General features: G+C 40.0%; 1 protein-coding gene across 9 annotated transcripts in view; it reads right to left on the bottom strand.

The window, feature by feature from the left end:
• Positions 1 to 17,575, bottom strand: part of SLC25A21 (solute carrier family 25 member 21) — a 396,958-nt gene that overhangs the window by 1,746 nt on the left and 377,637 nt on the right. For all 9 annotated transcript variants that reach the window (XM_039535486.1, XM_039535487.1, XM_039535488.1 and 6 more), the window contains 3 exons: positions 12,372 to 12,536; positions 3,168 to 3,349; positions 2,274 to 2,326 (listed from right to left, as the gene is read on the bottom strand). In XM_039535486.1, the coding sequence (XP_039391420.1) occupies positions 2,274 to 2,326; positions 3,168 to 3,349; positions 12,372 to 12,536 (400 nt within the window). The remainder of the gene's footprint in view (positions 1 to 2,273; positions 2,327 to 3,167; positions 3,350 to 12,371; positions 12,537 to 17,575) is intronic.

Below are 17,575 nucleotides of genomic sequence, written 5' to 3'. Positions count from 1 at the left end.
CGTGGGGTTAATGGATTGATACTGGTAGAATCAAAAGTGTGACTAAGCCTCAGCTCTAATGCAATGAGGGAACTCTGATCTGAGAGAAACAAGTATGCCATTTTAAGACTGGGCTATAATTATTATGCAAGTTAAATAAATAGACCCGACACAGTTTCTAACAAGGTGGATTTTCAGAAGGCATATATAGGCCTCTGCGTAGCATATGAAGAGGCCTACACATTGGGGAAATTATGAAAGATAATTGAAAGGTTCTACCCAATACAAGTAAATGTAGCACAATCTCGATTGTAATAACCGAGTGGGGCCCAAAGCTTTTCTTTTTTCCCTAATTTTGCCTGTTGGATCAGATAGCTTAATTAGAATGCAGCATCTCTGAAAAACCAAATAAAAATATCTTCTACTGAACTGAGCTGACCTTTCTGTTCCCATGGGATAGGCTTAGACAATCAGGGACATAGAAATGCCACGTGACTTATTCCAGCAAACCATGCTCAGAGTTGAAATACACTACAAATAGCAGCCTAATAAAGTTCACAGATAGCTGGGGTGGGGGGAGAATTGCAAAAGGCTTTCACAGGCAGTTTGGCAAAGCCATACTCATTTGCAGACACAGTTTGAACTCACACCAGGGCTGATTTCAAGTGCTTAGATAGTGTGAGGTTTTTTGTACAGCTCTCTTACTCAAACTATTTATGCTGTAGACATATGGACTTACCTTTTCAGCCACAATTAAAATTGTTTTCTTATTTCATTCAGACAGCAAAATCTATATATTAGTCAATTGAACTACTCCTGGGCTTAAAGTTAAGCATATGCTTAATTGCTTTAATGGATCTGGGGCAGAGTGGCCAGCACCTTTTGTAATGAAGGACTTGATTCCACACTTAGCTGTGCTGGCTGGGAGAAGGAAAGCGAGGATCTTCCTCCTCCCTGCCCATTGTGGGTGCATTAGGAAGGCGAAGGCTATGTGCTCCCTGGATTGTATCTGGATTCCCTGTGCCCCACCCTTCTCTGAAACTGCACAAAGGCCAGGCACCGTCTGGCTTTTGGCTGGAGAGAATCATTTACAGGAACACACAAACATTTACAGGAAAATGTCATACTTTTTTAATAATGAAAAACATGAAACACAGGCAGAAGGGATCCTGTTAACAGACACAGTTACCTATTGGCTTTTAAATCTGTGTAACCTTGCCTATTAAACCACCTACTCCAACTGGCAACACATATTTACGTGAGAATGAGATTCTGGTCTATTTGCGGTACCTGCACTCTCAGCCATGCAGTGCCCGCTTGGAATGGAAAAGCTCAAAAGGCCCCAGGTCTGTTCAAACTTACACTCTGTTTCCCATCGTCCCTTACAGGCATTGGAAGCAGAAAATAACTAGAGTACGGTGCACTTTGGCTCTGCCTCTACATGACTCTGATTCACCCACCATGCTAGGCTGGAGGGAAGGATAGCTCAGTGGCTTGAGCATTGCCCTGTTAAGCCCAGGGATGTGAGTTCATTCCTTGAGGGGGCAAAATTGGTCCTGCTAATGAAGGTAGGGAGCTGGACTCAATGACCTTTCAAGGTCCCTTCCAGCTCTAGAGGAGGGATAGCTCAGTGGTTTGAGCACTGGCCTGCTAAACCCAAGGTTGTGAGTTCAATCGTTTAGGGGGCCATTTAGGAAACTTAGGTAAAAATCTGTCTGGGGATTGGTCCTGCTTTGAGCAGGGGTTGGACTAGATGACTTCTTGAGGTCTCTTCCAACCTTGATATTCTATGATAGCCCTACTGCCCTGGCCAGGGAGGCTCCCTGCACAAAGGGTGTTCTCAGGGAGCCACTTACACCAACATTAAGGCACCTTTACACTGCCAAAGAACATGAAGTAGCCTTAGTGTAACAGAATCAGGCCCAAGGGGTGAGAGACTGACACTAACTGTTCCTATAAGCATATCCTTCAAAGGTCTTCAAAAGTGTGCCTGAAAAATATGCGGGCACATACAACCAAACCCCCTCTTGCCTCATGATTTGTTCACAGATCTGGTATCTGCATGCCCCAGTAGGTAGTTGGGTGCACAGGATTCCAATTTAGACATGCAAATGTGCTTTTTAGAGGGCAAATTTAGCCCAACAAATCCAATTTTTTAAAATAAAAATAAATAAATAATGTAAGTATTAAGGGACAGATTTATTTAATTGTTATTTGTTGGGTCTTAAATTTAAATGGAAACAAGAAATAGAAACCAAGAATAAAGAAGAGAAAAATAATGGAAGCAAAGTTACCTGGGCCAAGTCTCATGATTTTGGGAACCAACCCTTTGTACAAAGCCAGAAACCTGTAGCAGAAAGAAAAAAAGTTTCAAACAATATTATTTTTCTACAAACAGAATGGAATCTTATCTTATGTTTGCTAAGATGCTGGCATAGCATCTTTTAAGTAATTATTTGGAATGACATGTCCAATAGCAGACAGTATCTGGATTTTAACGTTTTACAGAGGCAGATCAGATGAAGAGAAAAAGTTAATCAATGTTCAGTACAAAAGCTATACCATGATCCCATCCAATCAGAAACATGACTTTAATCAGTGAGATGTTTTTTACTTTCAAGACAAGTCTGTTAACAACAGCTGCATTACATGGATAAAATGACTGCTATAATTGAATATCAAAGCCACAACTCATTGCTCACTTGAGAAATATTTAAAAAGTTGGAGAAAGTTATTGCCAAAAGGTTCTGTCCTCCATTCACTCACTTCAGCAATCATTCTCAATGTGTAACTGTATGCAGAGACTGCAAGTAGAGATTTTAACTGTGAAGTGTTCTGTTGTTCTACTGACATTTGGCATCTGCAAAGTGAAAAGTCAGTTTTATTGTTTCCAAGCAAAAATGCTGTGCTTGAAATTGATTAGGCCTTTATTTGTGGGACATACATTTCAACAACATAACAATATTTTTGCAAATATTAAAAAAGAAAAACCCTACAGCTGAAATAGGAAGGGGTTTCTTTTTACATTTAAAATACATCTCTAAAACATTACATTGCACTCTCTCGACACATAAGTGCAAGGTGGTTTCACGTCCCTCATCAAATCTGACATATTACAACACCGTTTTATGGACCCATATGAACTAAAACTGCAGCCTGGACATTTTAGTAAAATAAGAATATTTTACCCTTCTTCTTTATAGACTGTTGCCATAGTTTTAAAACAGGTTCTATACTTGATCTCTCCAGGCTCTGGCTGTGGCCCTTGAATCCTACTTTTTGCAACATCAAAAGGGATATTAATAATTGAGGCTATCGTCCCTGAGACTAGCCCAATTCCAAATTTTCTCAAGAACTCCAAAGTTGGCTCCTAAAAAGAAAGAAAGAAAGAAAGAATGAATGAAAAAGGAAACGGAAACACCTAAATAGGTTAAACACTACAAAGTAATATGCATTTAATCAGAAAACTTGCACAACACGACACACTCATGTTATTCTAGCGGAACACATTAGGATTTCCTAGGCTGGAACTTGTTTTCTTGACAATCCTATTGGCTATGTTTTTACACATGGTCTAAATTGCTGAAGTACACATTTCCTCACACAGGATTTATAAACACAGTTCATAAAGAAAGACTGGTATGGCATATGGGGATGATTTGTATAATTGGGCTTCACAATGTACTTAGTATTACTGTATCAAAACAGGAGAAATCCAAGCACACTATTAGCTAATTGGCCAGAATATTTTACAAATGACAGCAACTTCCACCATGAAGCCTACTAAAATGCTCATTTGTGTGTTGGACCCCCAAATGTTAAATTAAATAAAGGCTAATCTCAGTCTGCTGCCATTCCCCTCCAGGTTTTTTACATTTATTTTCACGTGTAGCTGATCCACTGTACTGAGAAGTGCTAGCTTCCTGTTATTAACAATCCAACTTGGTGCAACTGCAAAACAGCTTTCAACGTTCTGTGCATTATAAACAGTAGTAACTCACTGAACTAATTGGCTGAAGAATTTACAACTCATTGTTTCTAAACCCTAATATTCTTTCATGATAAAAGATAGAAACAGATTATAAAGCAGACCTTAAAACATTTTGTTCTTTCTCTGTTTGAATCTAGATGATCCAATTGTGCTTTACTGGATTCCCTTAGAAAATCTTTCTACCTTGGCATTCTCTATGACATCAAAGTACTCAGTTTATTTGACAGTCAAATTTTCTTTAACAAAGTCTAATCCCATTTCTGTGAACAGTATTAGTCACAGTGAACTCTGTCATAATGAATTTCCTAGGCTGTCCATATAACTTTTTATGCCCCTGTTCTTCCATTCTACGCCAACAGAGCAAAAATCCTTTTATATCATACCATGTACTGCATTCATGTCTTGCAAGAAGGCACTCAACATGCAGCAAATCAATAGTAAAACAATATAGGATCATGCCATGTCATATATTCAGCTTAATATTAAAAATGTAATAACAACAACAACAACAACTTCTTTTAAAGGTGTTATTTGAGCCTTACATGTTCCTGACGAAAATAATTCTAAAAAGGAGGTACATCGTAGCCTTACATTTATTACTGAACGTAGGAACAATCAATAGGTTTTCCTTTGCAGATTTGCAGCTAGGAAAATTAGTTAAAACTTCATAATATTCATTGGACTTCCATGTGGGTGTGTTGTAAGTTTAAAGAGAGGCTTTTAAATCAACAGGGTGCTTATATTTAGTTACAGAAAAAGTAAGTCTATAATTTCACAATAGAGGGCATTTACTTGGATAATCCCTTTTAAACTAAGAGTAAAACAGCTTTTGTTATAATTAAACATTACACAAAGTTCTCACCAGAATGCTTAGCAGCAAATTATTGTCTAGACTATCTGTACAAATCCAAGCTGTGTGCGTGCAATTACAATTAAGGCTGGGGAACGCTGCAACATTTCAGCTTTTACAAAACTTTAAAAACCAACTATAGCCAGGAGGCAACAAGTGGCACATTGGTATTCAGGGCTGTAAAACAATCTGAATCCCCCTTTGGGGAAGTAAGCTATTTGGGCAGGTAGTGTCATTCACTATATGTTTGCACTGCACCTAGCACAGTGAATTGCTATTCTAGGTGCTACTGTAATACAAATGTTAAGCAATAATTATTATATATTAAATGCTGAACCTGAGGCCAACTGCATTTGTACTACGTCCTGGGAGGTCAGCTCTCAAAATGTTGAGCGTTCTCATGTGTATTGGGGTGCTTTGAATTTCAGGGTTATATGCTTTGGGATTATTAGTACCACAGATGCCATGATGCACCAGAGTGTTAAAACAATGCTAATCTAATTGAAATATGACACTTTTATTTCAAAATAAAAGAACTCCTTGACTGAGATGATCCAAACTATTGAGGGAGACATCTAATTCAAAATGCGGCACTTCTGGATGTACCAATGGAATAACTGAAAAAATCACATTAGACTATATTTGCCTGTTTTACAATGAATACTAAAAGTCATATGTATAATGGTGTTCAGAAACCGGTGTGGAAACTTGAACATCATGGGCATTCAGCAGTATTGCATTCAGAGACTCTGATTCCGCATCCATGCTGACTACTTGTGGAGAAACATCCTACTCAGTGTGGGTAAAGATGGCAGAATCTGTGCCAAAGAATCTTTAATTATAATCATATCCTGTTTCTAGGCAAAGGACATGGACCTTACTGTAACTGTGGGAAGTGTTATTTTCTTATTACCTGTCTAATTGCTGCCAATATTTTTTAAATTGTCACTGATTTTGTGATTCAATTTTAGGGTGTTCCTCACTGATTTTCTGAGGTGCTGAGGATAAACAGCTTAGAATAAATAATACTTTGCATTTACATAGTACCTCATATAGCAAGGGTGTCAACATGCTTTCTAAGCTTCAATTAATAATTTGTAACCCCTCTTGATTTAACTGTGGAAGAATGGGTCTTCTGCTGTAAAGAACTATGTACATTTATGACAATATACACGATGAATAAATAATAAGACTAGATTAGTATTACAGCCTGGTGTTTTCAAAGGAGCCTAAAGGAATAATACACCAAACCCAGTGATTTTCAATGGGATTTGGGCATCTAAGTCTCTTAGACCTCTTTGAAAATTCTAGTCATAATATTCAAGAATTAAGACAGACACAAAAGGGTTAAGTGATTTGAAATAAGTCATAAGAAATAAATACATACACTAAATACATTTGCCCCAGGTCACTGAGTGGGTCAGTGGAGAATCCATGAATAGAATATAGAGGCCAGACAGGATGAGTCCATCAAATTAATTTTCACTCGTGACCTGATCAGGATTTGAATCAAAGTCTCTAGAGCTGCAATATCTGTACACTGACCCTACACCATCTAATCACTGTTGCCTGACTTTGCAGGGAACAGCTGTGGCAGCATGTCAAATTGAACCCACCATTTAAGGAAATTATTGGTATAAAAGAAGGATGTTTTCTGATTTTTTAAATACAAATGGAGGAGACCAAATTCTGCATTGGCTTACACACAAACATTTCCATTGAGTTCCAAGGGATTGCAGAGGTGTGATCAGTGCAGAATGTGCTCAAGCAACTCTTCAAAGTTTGAAACAAAATTCAACCAAGAAATGAACCAATTAGGTTGGGAAACATTTGATCAAATCTGAAAAAAAGTTTTTCTTTAGTCTCTCAGGTCTATAACATCCTGAATAATTTTGTCTGTCTTGTCTATTTACACTGTAACCTCTTTGGGGTACAGGCTATATCTTACTATGTGTTTAGTCAGAGCCTCTATGAAATAGTGGAATATAATAATAAGTAAAAGCATCATGGAAGAGACCTGGTAGCACAAGATCTCCTACAATGCTCACTACTGCACTTCTATTTGCAATGAATGCCCTTGCTACGTTTGTGCCACTTCAGAACTCGTCTTTGAAAGTCTCATTGCTAAAGCTGCTCATTTAAATACTCTGAAATTACTTCAAAAATAACTAATTGTTTAAACAGATGCACCACAACCACAGCTGCAGCTTGCTGGCAATCCACTCAGTGATTTGTTAATCCAGATTCACTATGAATTCAATTTATTATTTGTATCACTGCAGAGCCCTGGGAGCCTTAGTCATGAACCAAGGACCCCCGTTGTGTTAGGTGCTGTACAAACACAGACCAAAAAAATTGTCCCTACCCCGAAGTGCTTACAATCAAAGTATAGGATGAGACAAGAAATGGATACACACAGTCAAATGAGATAGTACAAGGAAACAATACTGGTCAGCATGGGTAGGCAGTGGTATCAATGCACTAGCAGCAGGACCACTGTCAAGTTTTTGTAGGAAGTAATGAAAAGGAAAAATAGAAGAAAGGAGCATAGAAAATATAAAAAGCAGGTGTGGGCAACCTCTTGCTCTCACAGCCATCAAAACCCTCTTGGTGCCCTGCTCCCTGGGCCCATCAAAACCAATCTCTGTGAGTCCCCTGAAGTAGAAAAAATGTCCTGGTTTTTCCACCTCGTCACCCTACATTCTATGTCCCTGTCTCCAGTGTCCCCCCTGTGCAGCTGGTCAGAAAACAAAGACAACATTTTTTAAAAGGGTCCGGTTTGCATCACATTTTTATTCTGCCAAAATTTCTCCTCTCCTGTATCCCCAGCTGTGCTTTGTCCCCTCCTTCCCCCATCTGGATGGGGGCCTGATTCTTCTGCTTTGCCATGCTCCTTGCCTAAGTAACTCTGCGCTGACACATCGGAACTGGAGTAACTGAGGCAGAAGCTCTCATGAGCCAGACTCTCTTCCCTTTCAATATAGCATCTCCTGGTGTCAGGAGGACATGTTTGCAGACTTAAAGCAACCCAGGCTGCAGCTGTCACAGCTCGCAGGACATTCAGGCTGGGACAGTCCTGGACAAATGGGATGGTGGGTAATTATGTTTCAGGTACAACATTGTCTTAATCCTGCTAATTCACATCTCGCGTTGAAATTTCAGGTTGGGCTGTAACTTTGAGAAATACCATTCCTTGGCTTCCCAGTCTTCTCCAACGTGCCTCATAATCATCCTCTGCCTCCATTTTTTTTACAGCACCTTGCACCAACAAGAATTTCCCCCCATGTAAGGCTTCTCTGTTTCTTAAAATGTCCCGGGTACTGTACAACTAAAAGAAAATTCTTCTGCTCTCATATTCTTGGATGACTTTTATTGTTTTTCAAATTTAGCACTCAGGTTTTGCTGCCTATTCTTTGTTCTTTGCTGGCTGAAACTGAAGCTGAACTTGAGCAAGACAGAGCTGATGCTGGTGGGCAGAGGAAAGCATTTTGCAGAGCTTGTGGCTCCGTTGATTGATGACACACCCACAAATGATCAATTTAGTCAATTGACTAGGAATATTCTTGGATTCCTTGCTGGCACTGAGCTTTCACATAGCAGCACCCACAAGTATTGCTTACTATCTTCTTCACTTGGCTAGGAGACTCTGTCCCATCCTGGAGGACAAAGACGTAGTCTCAGTCATTCATCCCTTTGTCACCTCCCAGCTGGATTACAGCAAAGCAATATATCTGGTCATCAAGCCTTCAGCATTTAGGAAACTCCAACTAATATAGAATGCTGCAGTGTCTCCTCAGCAACACAGGCTACTGTGAGTGCATCAGACCTGTCTTCTGCCCTCAATACTGGCCTTCCATAGAATTTTGAATCAAGTTCAAGGTATCAGTCCTTATCTTCAAAGCTCTCCATGGTCTGGGGAATCTAAAAGATCTGTGATGAAGATCGTGGTCAACAACTACGCTTCTCAACCACAATGGAACTCTCAACAATAACAGTAAAGTTGGTTTGTGTAGAAGAACGAACTTTATCTGGGAGTGGTCCGAGACTGTGGAATGAACTCCCTCAAAACTAAGGATCGTCACAAACATCACCACTTTCTGCTTCAACTGCAAAACACATTTGTTTGACCTTGCCTTCTCTAATATAAGCACTTTGCGACAGGTATATTTATATTACCAAGAGCCCCCCCACACTATCAAAACCAGACACTCTCCTGAACACACTTCTCCTTCTGGAAAGCCAAGGAGAGAAAAATGCCACATGACAGATGTGTAATCACGTTGCTTAATGCACTATTGGAAGGTGCTCAGATACCACAGTGACGAGCACAGTATAAGAACCTATATAGAATAGAATAGATATGAGAGCCTTTTCTGTGACATAGCAACTGACTCATCAGCTCCCACATCTGGGTGCAAAAGCCCCTTTAACAAGTGACACAGCATACATCTGCAGCAGCTGGATAGATCAATTTGTGCCCAGAAATGAATTTTTTTGATGGTCACTTTTTAGGACTTACTATGAAAGTATTAGGAATGCAGTGTTAAGGTGGGTGACTGCCACTTAGAGGTAGTAGTGAGCAAATATTTTATTTGTTATTCTGAAATTAACATTTACCAACAAATCTAACTATGATAAAAATAGCAAAGGGAAACCTATTAGAAGTCTATGAAATGCGTAGCATAAAAAAACTGCTATAAAATCAAGGTGAAAGAAATTACAGACCACTTCAATTGCTAGTGCAGATGTATAGAAGCTAGTACTCTGTGGTTTATATGTTAGTGGTGCAGAGAACAAGTCTGGTTTATTCTGTTTTTAGTAAACAGAGCAGGAGGTTGATTGTAAATGTTGTGTTTAGCAAAATAGACTGAACATATGAAAAGTTATTCACTTTGAAGACTTACAACCCACACGTCATTTATATCATTCAGGCACTCAACACAAAAAGTTTATTGTTTTTGGCAAAATAAGCTGCAAACATCCTTAATTGGGATGCAAATTTAATGCATAGTTTAACACTGTTGACAGCTAAAAGGCTCATATGGACATTTCAATACATTTTCCCACTTACGTTACAGATGGTAAGCAGCAGATACATAGTAAAAAGCCAGAGCTATTTAAAAAGTGTACCATTTTTATTTCACAGTTTTTATATGCTTGTCAGCATTGCAAGACTTACTTTGAATTTTTCTTCTTGGGAAGCATATAAACTTAAAAAATTGGTTTTTGTGAAGAAATACTTGAGAATAATTGAAAAGCTGAAACAGTCTAATCTTTTCTGCTCCTACCGAGAAACAGCTTATTCTATCAAGCCCAAGTCAGATATTTGATAATTGTTGGCAACTATATTGCTTTTCCACTGATGAAAAAGGATTAGATTACAGATTACAAAGAATTATTGATTTTTTCTGTTCTCCAAATGCTGAAGTGGAGTTCTGTGTTCACGAATATGTGAGACATAATGCTTGCATATTAGACATACAGTCGGCATGTGAGGCTTGATCCAACTCCCATTAAAATCAGTGGAAAGATTCTCACTGACTTCAGTGAGAATTGGGTCAGACCTATTGTTGTCAGGCCCTGTGCAAACTTCTCTACACAATTGCACTTAATGCAACCTAATCCTGTAACTGGCTACACCCTTGAAGAAATCTGTTTTCTGATTGTGGTGTACTTGTACTCTGAGGACAAGTAGGTGGATTCTGGCCACCAAACTCACTTCCTTTAGATTTAATATTGTACATAAAATATATGTCTCCAGATCTGAATAATCTATTGCATCATACAAAATCTATATAAACTCTGAACTCTCCTCTCCCTCATAATGCAATAACAGCTTCTTATGACATGTTATTATACTCTAAAAGGTTAGCAAATGGTTGTTATGCCAAACCCTATCACTATCCCTTGATTAGCAGGCAGGAACTCTCCTTTATTTCCTAGAAGATATGCCTGATCCTCCATGTCCTTAAGAGTATCTGACTTTTCATATTTTGAAATTTACGATACTCTAAAATATGTAAACTGGTGAAAGGTATCATGAAAAATATACCGGTACATGAAAAACATTCACTAGTTATACAGAATTTTTTAATCTTCTTGGCAAGGGAAATACTTCTACATTAATGTCAAGGTATGCATGTGCTTAGAGCTTTCGGAATACATTCTGAATGTGTATTGTTAGAGTATGTTTAAACATACTAAAAGAAACCTGTGGAAACTTGCATGTTAGTTGCTCCTGACCAATTCAATTTACAGTAAGAATTTGCGAATAAGTAAATTAATCTTTTCCTCGTTTACATTAGGTTGCCAACAAAAATACCAGGCTACTTAAAAGTGCAGAAAAATGGGGTGTTGCTTTATATGGGAATCGAAACAGGTACCTTTTGATGTAAATTACAGTTTCTTATATGAATATCACCAGATACTACACCTGTGGTTGTTTAAATTGTCATCATAGCTTTAGTTTTGCATTAGTGAAAACACAGTTCATTAAGTACAACACTGAAGCTATTAATAAATCATTAGTTGTTGCTCATACAATACTTTAGGAAGTTGCTGGTACAATCATTCTTTACATTAGTGATTTTTCTCTTTGTTATATAATGCCGAAGTCTGTAAGCCTATTTTAATAAAATTGTTTTCTGTGCCGTTCCAGCTACACAGGCTTTCTGTTTAATTTACTCATCATGGTGAAATTCACTCTGGATGTAGATAACACAAGGTCTATACACCACTTAAAGTCCCATTTAAATACTATTGTGAGTCTGGCCTTCTATACACAAGTGAATTTATCTTGTTATCCTTGAGCACTGGCTGATCTGTGTCTGGAATAAATAGGTCCAGTGTACAGCTAGCAGACACAGTCTTTTGCAGCTTCTGCACCACAGAAAACTGAGCCCCCTGAACTCTGTAAACACTGCTATATCCAAAATACTTAATTTGCTTCATGGACTTTCATTTCAAAATATCATCCTGGCAGATTAACAGCTTCATTCAAATGATCCCAATTAAATCCAGTACAGCATGTTACTGCTTACTTAGGTGGCAATCTAGTCTAGTTTTCTCTTAATACTTCGTTTCCCTCTGCTTTTCATACTGAAGGTAGATGTTCTACAGAATTTAATTTTTACCCTTCTGAGCCATTTTGGATGTTACTTCATGTAGCACTAATATCTATTGACTACCACCGATAAGCACTTAGGACAAGATTTTCAAACTAAGGTGCCTAATGTAAATATAAATGTAATGTACTCCCATTTCCTAGCAGCTTTACGCTGCCAGAACGGCACAAAATGGCCTTTGCGTAAATGAGAATTCAGTCCCTGCATACTTTACAGAATTGCTTGTAGCTCGCTTCGCTTAAAAAATGAGAATTGCAAATTCTTGTTTTGCTACAGCAAATAAAACTTTTAGGACTTCCAAAAATAGATAACTAGAGCAAAATGTCTCTCTGAAAAGACCACAGCTTTGCAAGGAAAGGTAGAATGTCAGTTAAAAAGATAGTCACAAACAGGGCAATTTATCTTTTATACAGTACAAAGCACTTACCTCATTGACTGGAATAATGTTTTTGACGTTGAAGTAGAATCCAAAGTAAACCATATTAAAAACTCCATGGCGGCCCAGTGTTGCAGTGAGGCCTTTGTTGAGTCCACGGAATCCTAAGCCCTCAGTTGTAATAATTCGCCGTGCTTGGACAAAGGTTGATGGTTGCTGCACATGTAAAACAAAAGAAAGAAATCATCTTTACAAACAGTAAGTGTCGTAAATTATCCATAGAGCCTCATTTCAAACCAGACAACTATCAATGTGTTACCTACTCTAGTGATTTTATCATGAGTCTCAAAATATTTGGTGGGTTTTCTTAAAACCCCCGCCCCTGGAATCTTGAGGTTATGTGAGAATCACAACTTTCATTAAAAAAAAAAAAAGGATTCTAACCCTCATGATTTCAGAGAAAAGCTTGAAACCATGACCCAAATGTGTCCTAAGGGCTCAGAAACCAGCAGGTGAAGAAAAATTCATATGTTTTGAAATCTCATGATCCTTCTACCAATCTCATGAATTTTTGTTGTCCAACTCATAATTTTTGAATGTGTACGGTTGGCAATGCTGTTATCAGCAGAGACGCTGTGTTGCTAAGTTTGCAGTAGATGAAAAGCCACATACAAAGTGTATTTGAAAATGCCTCAGTATGGATTTAAGAGCCTAACTTTAGGCAAATAATTTTGAAAATCTTGGTCTATATTTATTAGAAGTATATTGAAATTAGTGTTTGAGATCTAGTCAAAATGGTTCTCCTTTTTCCTGCTTACACGTCCTAATGGAAATCATGGTTTGCCTCTCTAATGAAATATTTTACTCTATTGGGAGCTGTTGGATTTTGAAAATCAGGCCCCTTATTTAAATTCCCTAATCTAGATTTAGGAATCTCATTTAAGATATCCTGTTCTGAAAATCCTGGCCACAAGGGATAGAAACCTCTTACTTCAGGGCATAAGACAACCACTAAGAAGAAATTTCCTCTATGGGCAGGTTATTACCTAATTATCCATTCATTACAAAGATTCTAGCACCTTCCTTTGAAGTATCTGGTATTGGCTGCTGTTTGACAGGCCATCAGAATAGATGCACATTTGATGCCACATGGCAAGTCCCATGTTCCCAAATGTGTTGTACTAGATTTGGTACAGTGAATTACTTTCACAGGTCAACATTGACATTTTAGCTCTTTGCTTTAAGTTATAAGTATTAAAAAGGTCAATTAAAAAGCCTGTTTGCTGACTTGTCCTTGGTTTTCACTAAAACATAATGCCACCTTTGTATAACCAAATATTTAATTAGAAAGGCAAAACATTACTTCCACTAGGATGCTTAAACAGGAAAATGTAGAACAATTTTGACTAGAACTCTGTAAACACTGCTGATTTCAATATACTTATTTGTTTAATGGGCTTCCATTTGAAAATATCACTCTGGCAGATCAACATCATCAGCCAAATGATCCCAATTATATCCAACACAACAGGTTACTGCTTATTTAGGTTACAGCCAAGTTTTCTTTTCTTGTACTATTTAGGTTCATTTGTCCTTTGCATATTTAGTAACTAATATTGACCTGCTAATGCTCTGCTATCCATCTCTGTCTGTAGAAATAAAAAAACAAACCCTATTTTATGATCCTGATTTACTTTTCTAGCTACACGCAAAGATATCAAAGCTCTTTACTGTAGATGAGCATCTATACACTGAATGATATCAGAGGGGTAGCCGTGTTAGTTTGGATCTGTAAAAGCAGCAAAGAGTCCTGTGGCACCTTATAGACTAACAAACGTATTGGAGCATGAGCTTTTGTGGGTGAATACCCACTTCGTCGGATGCATCTGACGAAGTGGGTATTCACCCACGAAAGCTCATGCTCCAATATGTTTGTTAGTCTATAAGGTGTCACAGAACTCTTTGCTGCTTATACACTGAATGCAGATATTCAAACTAGAATTTGATCAGCACACTAGGATTAATGTCTTTGCTCTTGGAAAAATTAAGATTGGATCTTTAAAGATAACCAGCAGTCATGAACTCAGTTTCAGGTCTCTGCTAAAGAAGGCAACTTCAACAATACAGTGCCCACTGGCATTAAGCTGGATTATTGCTTTACAAATAATGCAGAGGGGAAGGGATACCAGCTGCTGAACACCTGATGCCAGTTTGGGCAGCAGATGATTTTCCTTGGCAAAACACAGGTCTGACCTTGGTTAGCTTTTGAAACCTGAAAAAGATCCAAGGTGGTACGGCTGCTAGGATTTGGCCATTGATAAATACCCACTGCAGTGTTTTTATTAGGGGAATTCCATGATGTCAGAGTGCTGCTGTGTCAAATCTGGGGGTCTTCCTCTTTAAACCAATCGACCCTAGAAAGATGCTCAGATATCACAGAACAATCCAATGGTCAGCACACTATTGATGTGCAGTCTCCCTTGATCCTTGAAATAGGCTATATTTCTTATTTAAAGGTTAAAGCCAACATAACATGTAAATTGCATTAAGTTTCATCACATGGCATGAACTACACAATGGGATAAGTGCAGACACTGCTTAATCCTTTTAGAAAAACACTGCATTGTTACAGGGTGAGGATACATCATATGTCCTGGTCTACACTACGAGTTTAGGTCGAATTTAGAAGCCTTAGATCGATTTAACCCTGCCCCCATCCACACGACAAAGCCATTTTTGTTGACTTAAAGGGCTCTTAAAATTGATTTCTGTACTCCTTCCTGACGAGGGAATTTGGGGTAGTGTGGATGCAATTCGACAGTATTGGCCTCCGGGAGCTATCCCAGAGTGCTCCATTGTAACCGCTCTGGAAAGCACTCTCAACTCAGATGCACTGGCCAGGTACACAGGAAGAGCCCCGCGAACTTTTGAATTTCATTTCCTGTTTGGCCAGCGTAGCGAGCTGATCAGCACAGGTGACCATGCAGAGCTCATCAGCACAGGTGACCATGGAGTCCCAAAATCGCAAAAGAGCTCCAGCATGGACCAAACGGGAGGTACTGCATCTGATCGCTATATAGGGAGATGAATCCGTGCTATCCGAACTCCGTTCCAAAAGACGAAATACCAGAATATTTCAAAAAATCTCCAAGGGTATGAAGGACAGAGGTTATAATAGGGACCCGCAGCAGTGCCGCATGAAGCCTACCAAAGAACCAGAGAGGCAAACGGCCGCTCCGGGTCAGACATGTCGCTTCTATGATGAGCTGCATGGCTTCCCTCCTCCCCCACCCCTCCCAGGCTACCTTGGCAGTTATCCCCCCCATTTGTGTGACAAATTAATAAAGAATGCATGAATTTGAAACAACAATGACTTTATTGCCTCTGCAAGCGGAGATCGAAGGGGGGAGGGGAAGGTGGTTGGTTTACAGGGAAGTAGAGTGAACCAAGGTGGGGGGGGGTCATCAAGGAGAAACAGAACTTTCACAGTGTAGCCTGGCCAGTCATGAAACTGGTTTTCAAAGCTTCTCTGATACATAGTGCACCCTGCTGTGCAATTCTAACCGCCCTGCTGTCTAATCAGCAGCCAGGCTATTTGCTTCAACTTCCCACCCCACCATAAACATCTCCCCCTTACTCTCACAGATATTGTGGAGCACACAGCAAGCAGTAATAATAATGGGAATATTGGTTTCGCTGAGGTCTAACCAAGTCAGTAAACTGCGCCAGCAAGCTTTTAAACGTCCAAAGGCACATTCTACCACCATTCTGCACTTGCTCAGCCTATGGTGCTGCCAACTGGGAGAGCAGCCTGAGGCAGAAGCCTTCAGCAGGCATGATATTCCAGGCAGGACTGAATCTCCATCAGGGGTGGCTCCAGGCCCCAGCATGCCAAGTGCGTGCTTGGGGCGGCATGCCGCGGGGTGAGCTCTGCCGGTCGTCGGGACGGTGGGAGGCAGGCCGCCTTCGGCGGCTTGCCTGCGGAGGGTCCGCTGGTCCCACGGCTCCAGTGGACCTCCCGCATGCGTGCCTGCGGAGAGTCCGCTGGTCCCGCGGGTTTGGTGGAGCTGCGGGACCAGCAGACCCTCTGCAGGCACGCCTGCGGGAGGTCCACCGGAGCCACGGGACCGGCGACCGGCAGAGTGCCCCCCGCGGCATGCCACCATGCTTGGGGAGGCGGAATGTCTAAAGCCGCCGCTGATCTCCATTAGACGAAACTTAAAGAAGAGAATGACCTGGAGTCATTCCCATTTTTGTCCAGGCGCCCCCAACCAACCTCACCGAGGCTGGCCAGGAGCACCCATGTCTGCCCAGGTGCCCCTGACCAACCTAATCAAAGTCAGCCAGGAGCACCCACGGGACAACGACAACGGCTAGCAGTCGTATTGTACCATCTGCCGTCTGCAAGGCAAGGCAAGGGGATCCTGCTGTGTAGCACTGCAGTACCGCATCTGCCAGCAGCACCCAGGAGACATACTGTGACAGTGAGCTGAGCAGGTTCCATGCTTGCCATGGTATGTTGTCTGCATGGGTAACCCAGGAAAAAAGGCAAGAAACGATTTTTTGCCGTTGCTTTCACGGAGGGAAGGGGGCCTGACGACATGAACCCAGAACCACCCGTGACAATGTTTTTGCCCCATCAGGCATTGGGAGCTCAACCCAGAATTCCAATGGGTGGAGGAGACTGCAGGAACTGTGGGATAGCTACCAGAGTGCAACGCTCCGAAAGTTGACGCTAGCCTCAGTACTGTGGACGCACACCGCTGACTTAATGTGCTTAGTGGGGACACACACAATCAACTGTATCAAATCGATTTCTAAAAAATCGACTTCTATTAAATCGACCTAATTTCGTAGTGTAGACATACCCATAGAAGGTAGTAACAAGCACATGCTACTCATGAGGAAGTAGGTCTGAATTTTGGTAACTTGGGATTTTTTAAAAGAAAAAATATGTCTTGTATTTCTGACATCTCCTTTAGCTTAGAATATTCTTTAGCATATTTAAACAGGAATGGGACAGATCCTCAGCTGGTAGAAATCAACACAGCTCTATTGAAGTCCATAGAGTTCAGCCAATTGAATAATGCCAGTGGAATATCTGGCATTATATTTTTAGTTACATAAAATGTTAGTAAAATTTACAAAGTAACTAAGTGACTCAGTCCCATTGACTCCCCCCCCCCCAATAGGATAAATAAAAACTTATTTGATTTTCAATGGGAATTAGGTCCCTAAGTGCTCAATTAGGTCTC

The sequence above is a fragment of the Mauremys reevesii genome, linkage group 4, assembly GCF_016161935.1.
Source record: "Mauremys reevesii isolate NIE-2019 linkage group 4, ASM1616193v1, whole genome shotgun sequence".
NCBI lineage: Eukaryota > Metazoa > Chordata > Testudines > Geoemydidae > Mauremys > Mauremys reevesii.
The sequence above is the reverse complement of the archived record's forward strand: the minus strand, read 5'-3'. Positions and strand labels throughout refer to the sequence as shown.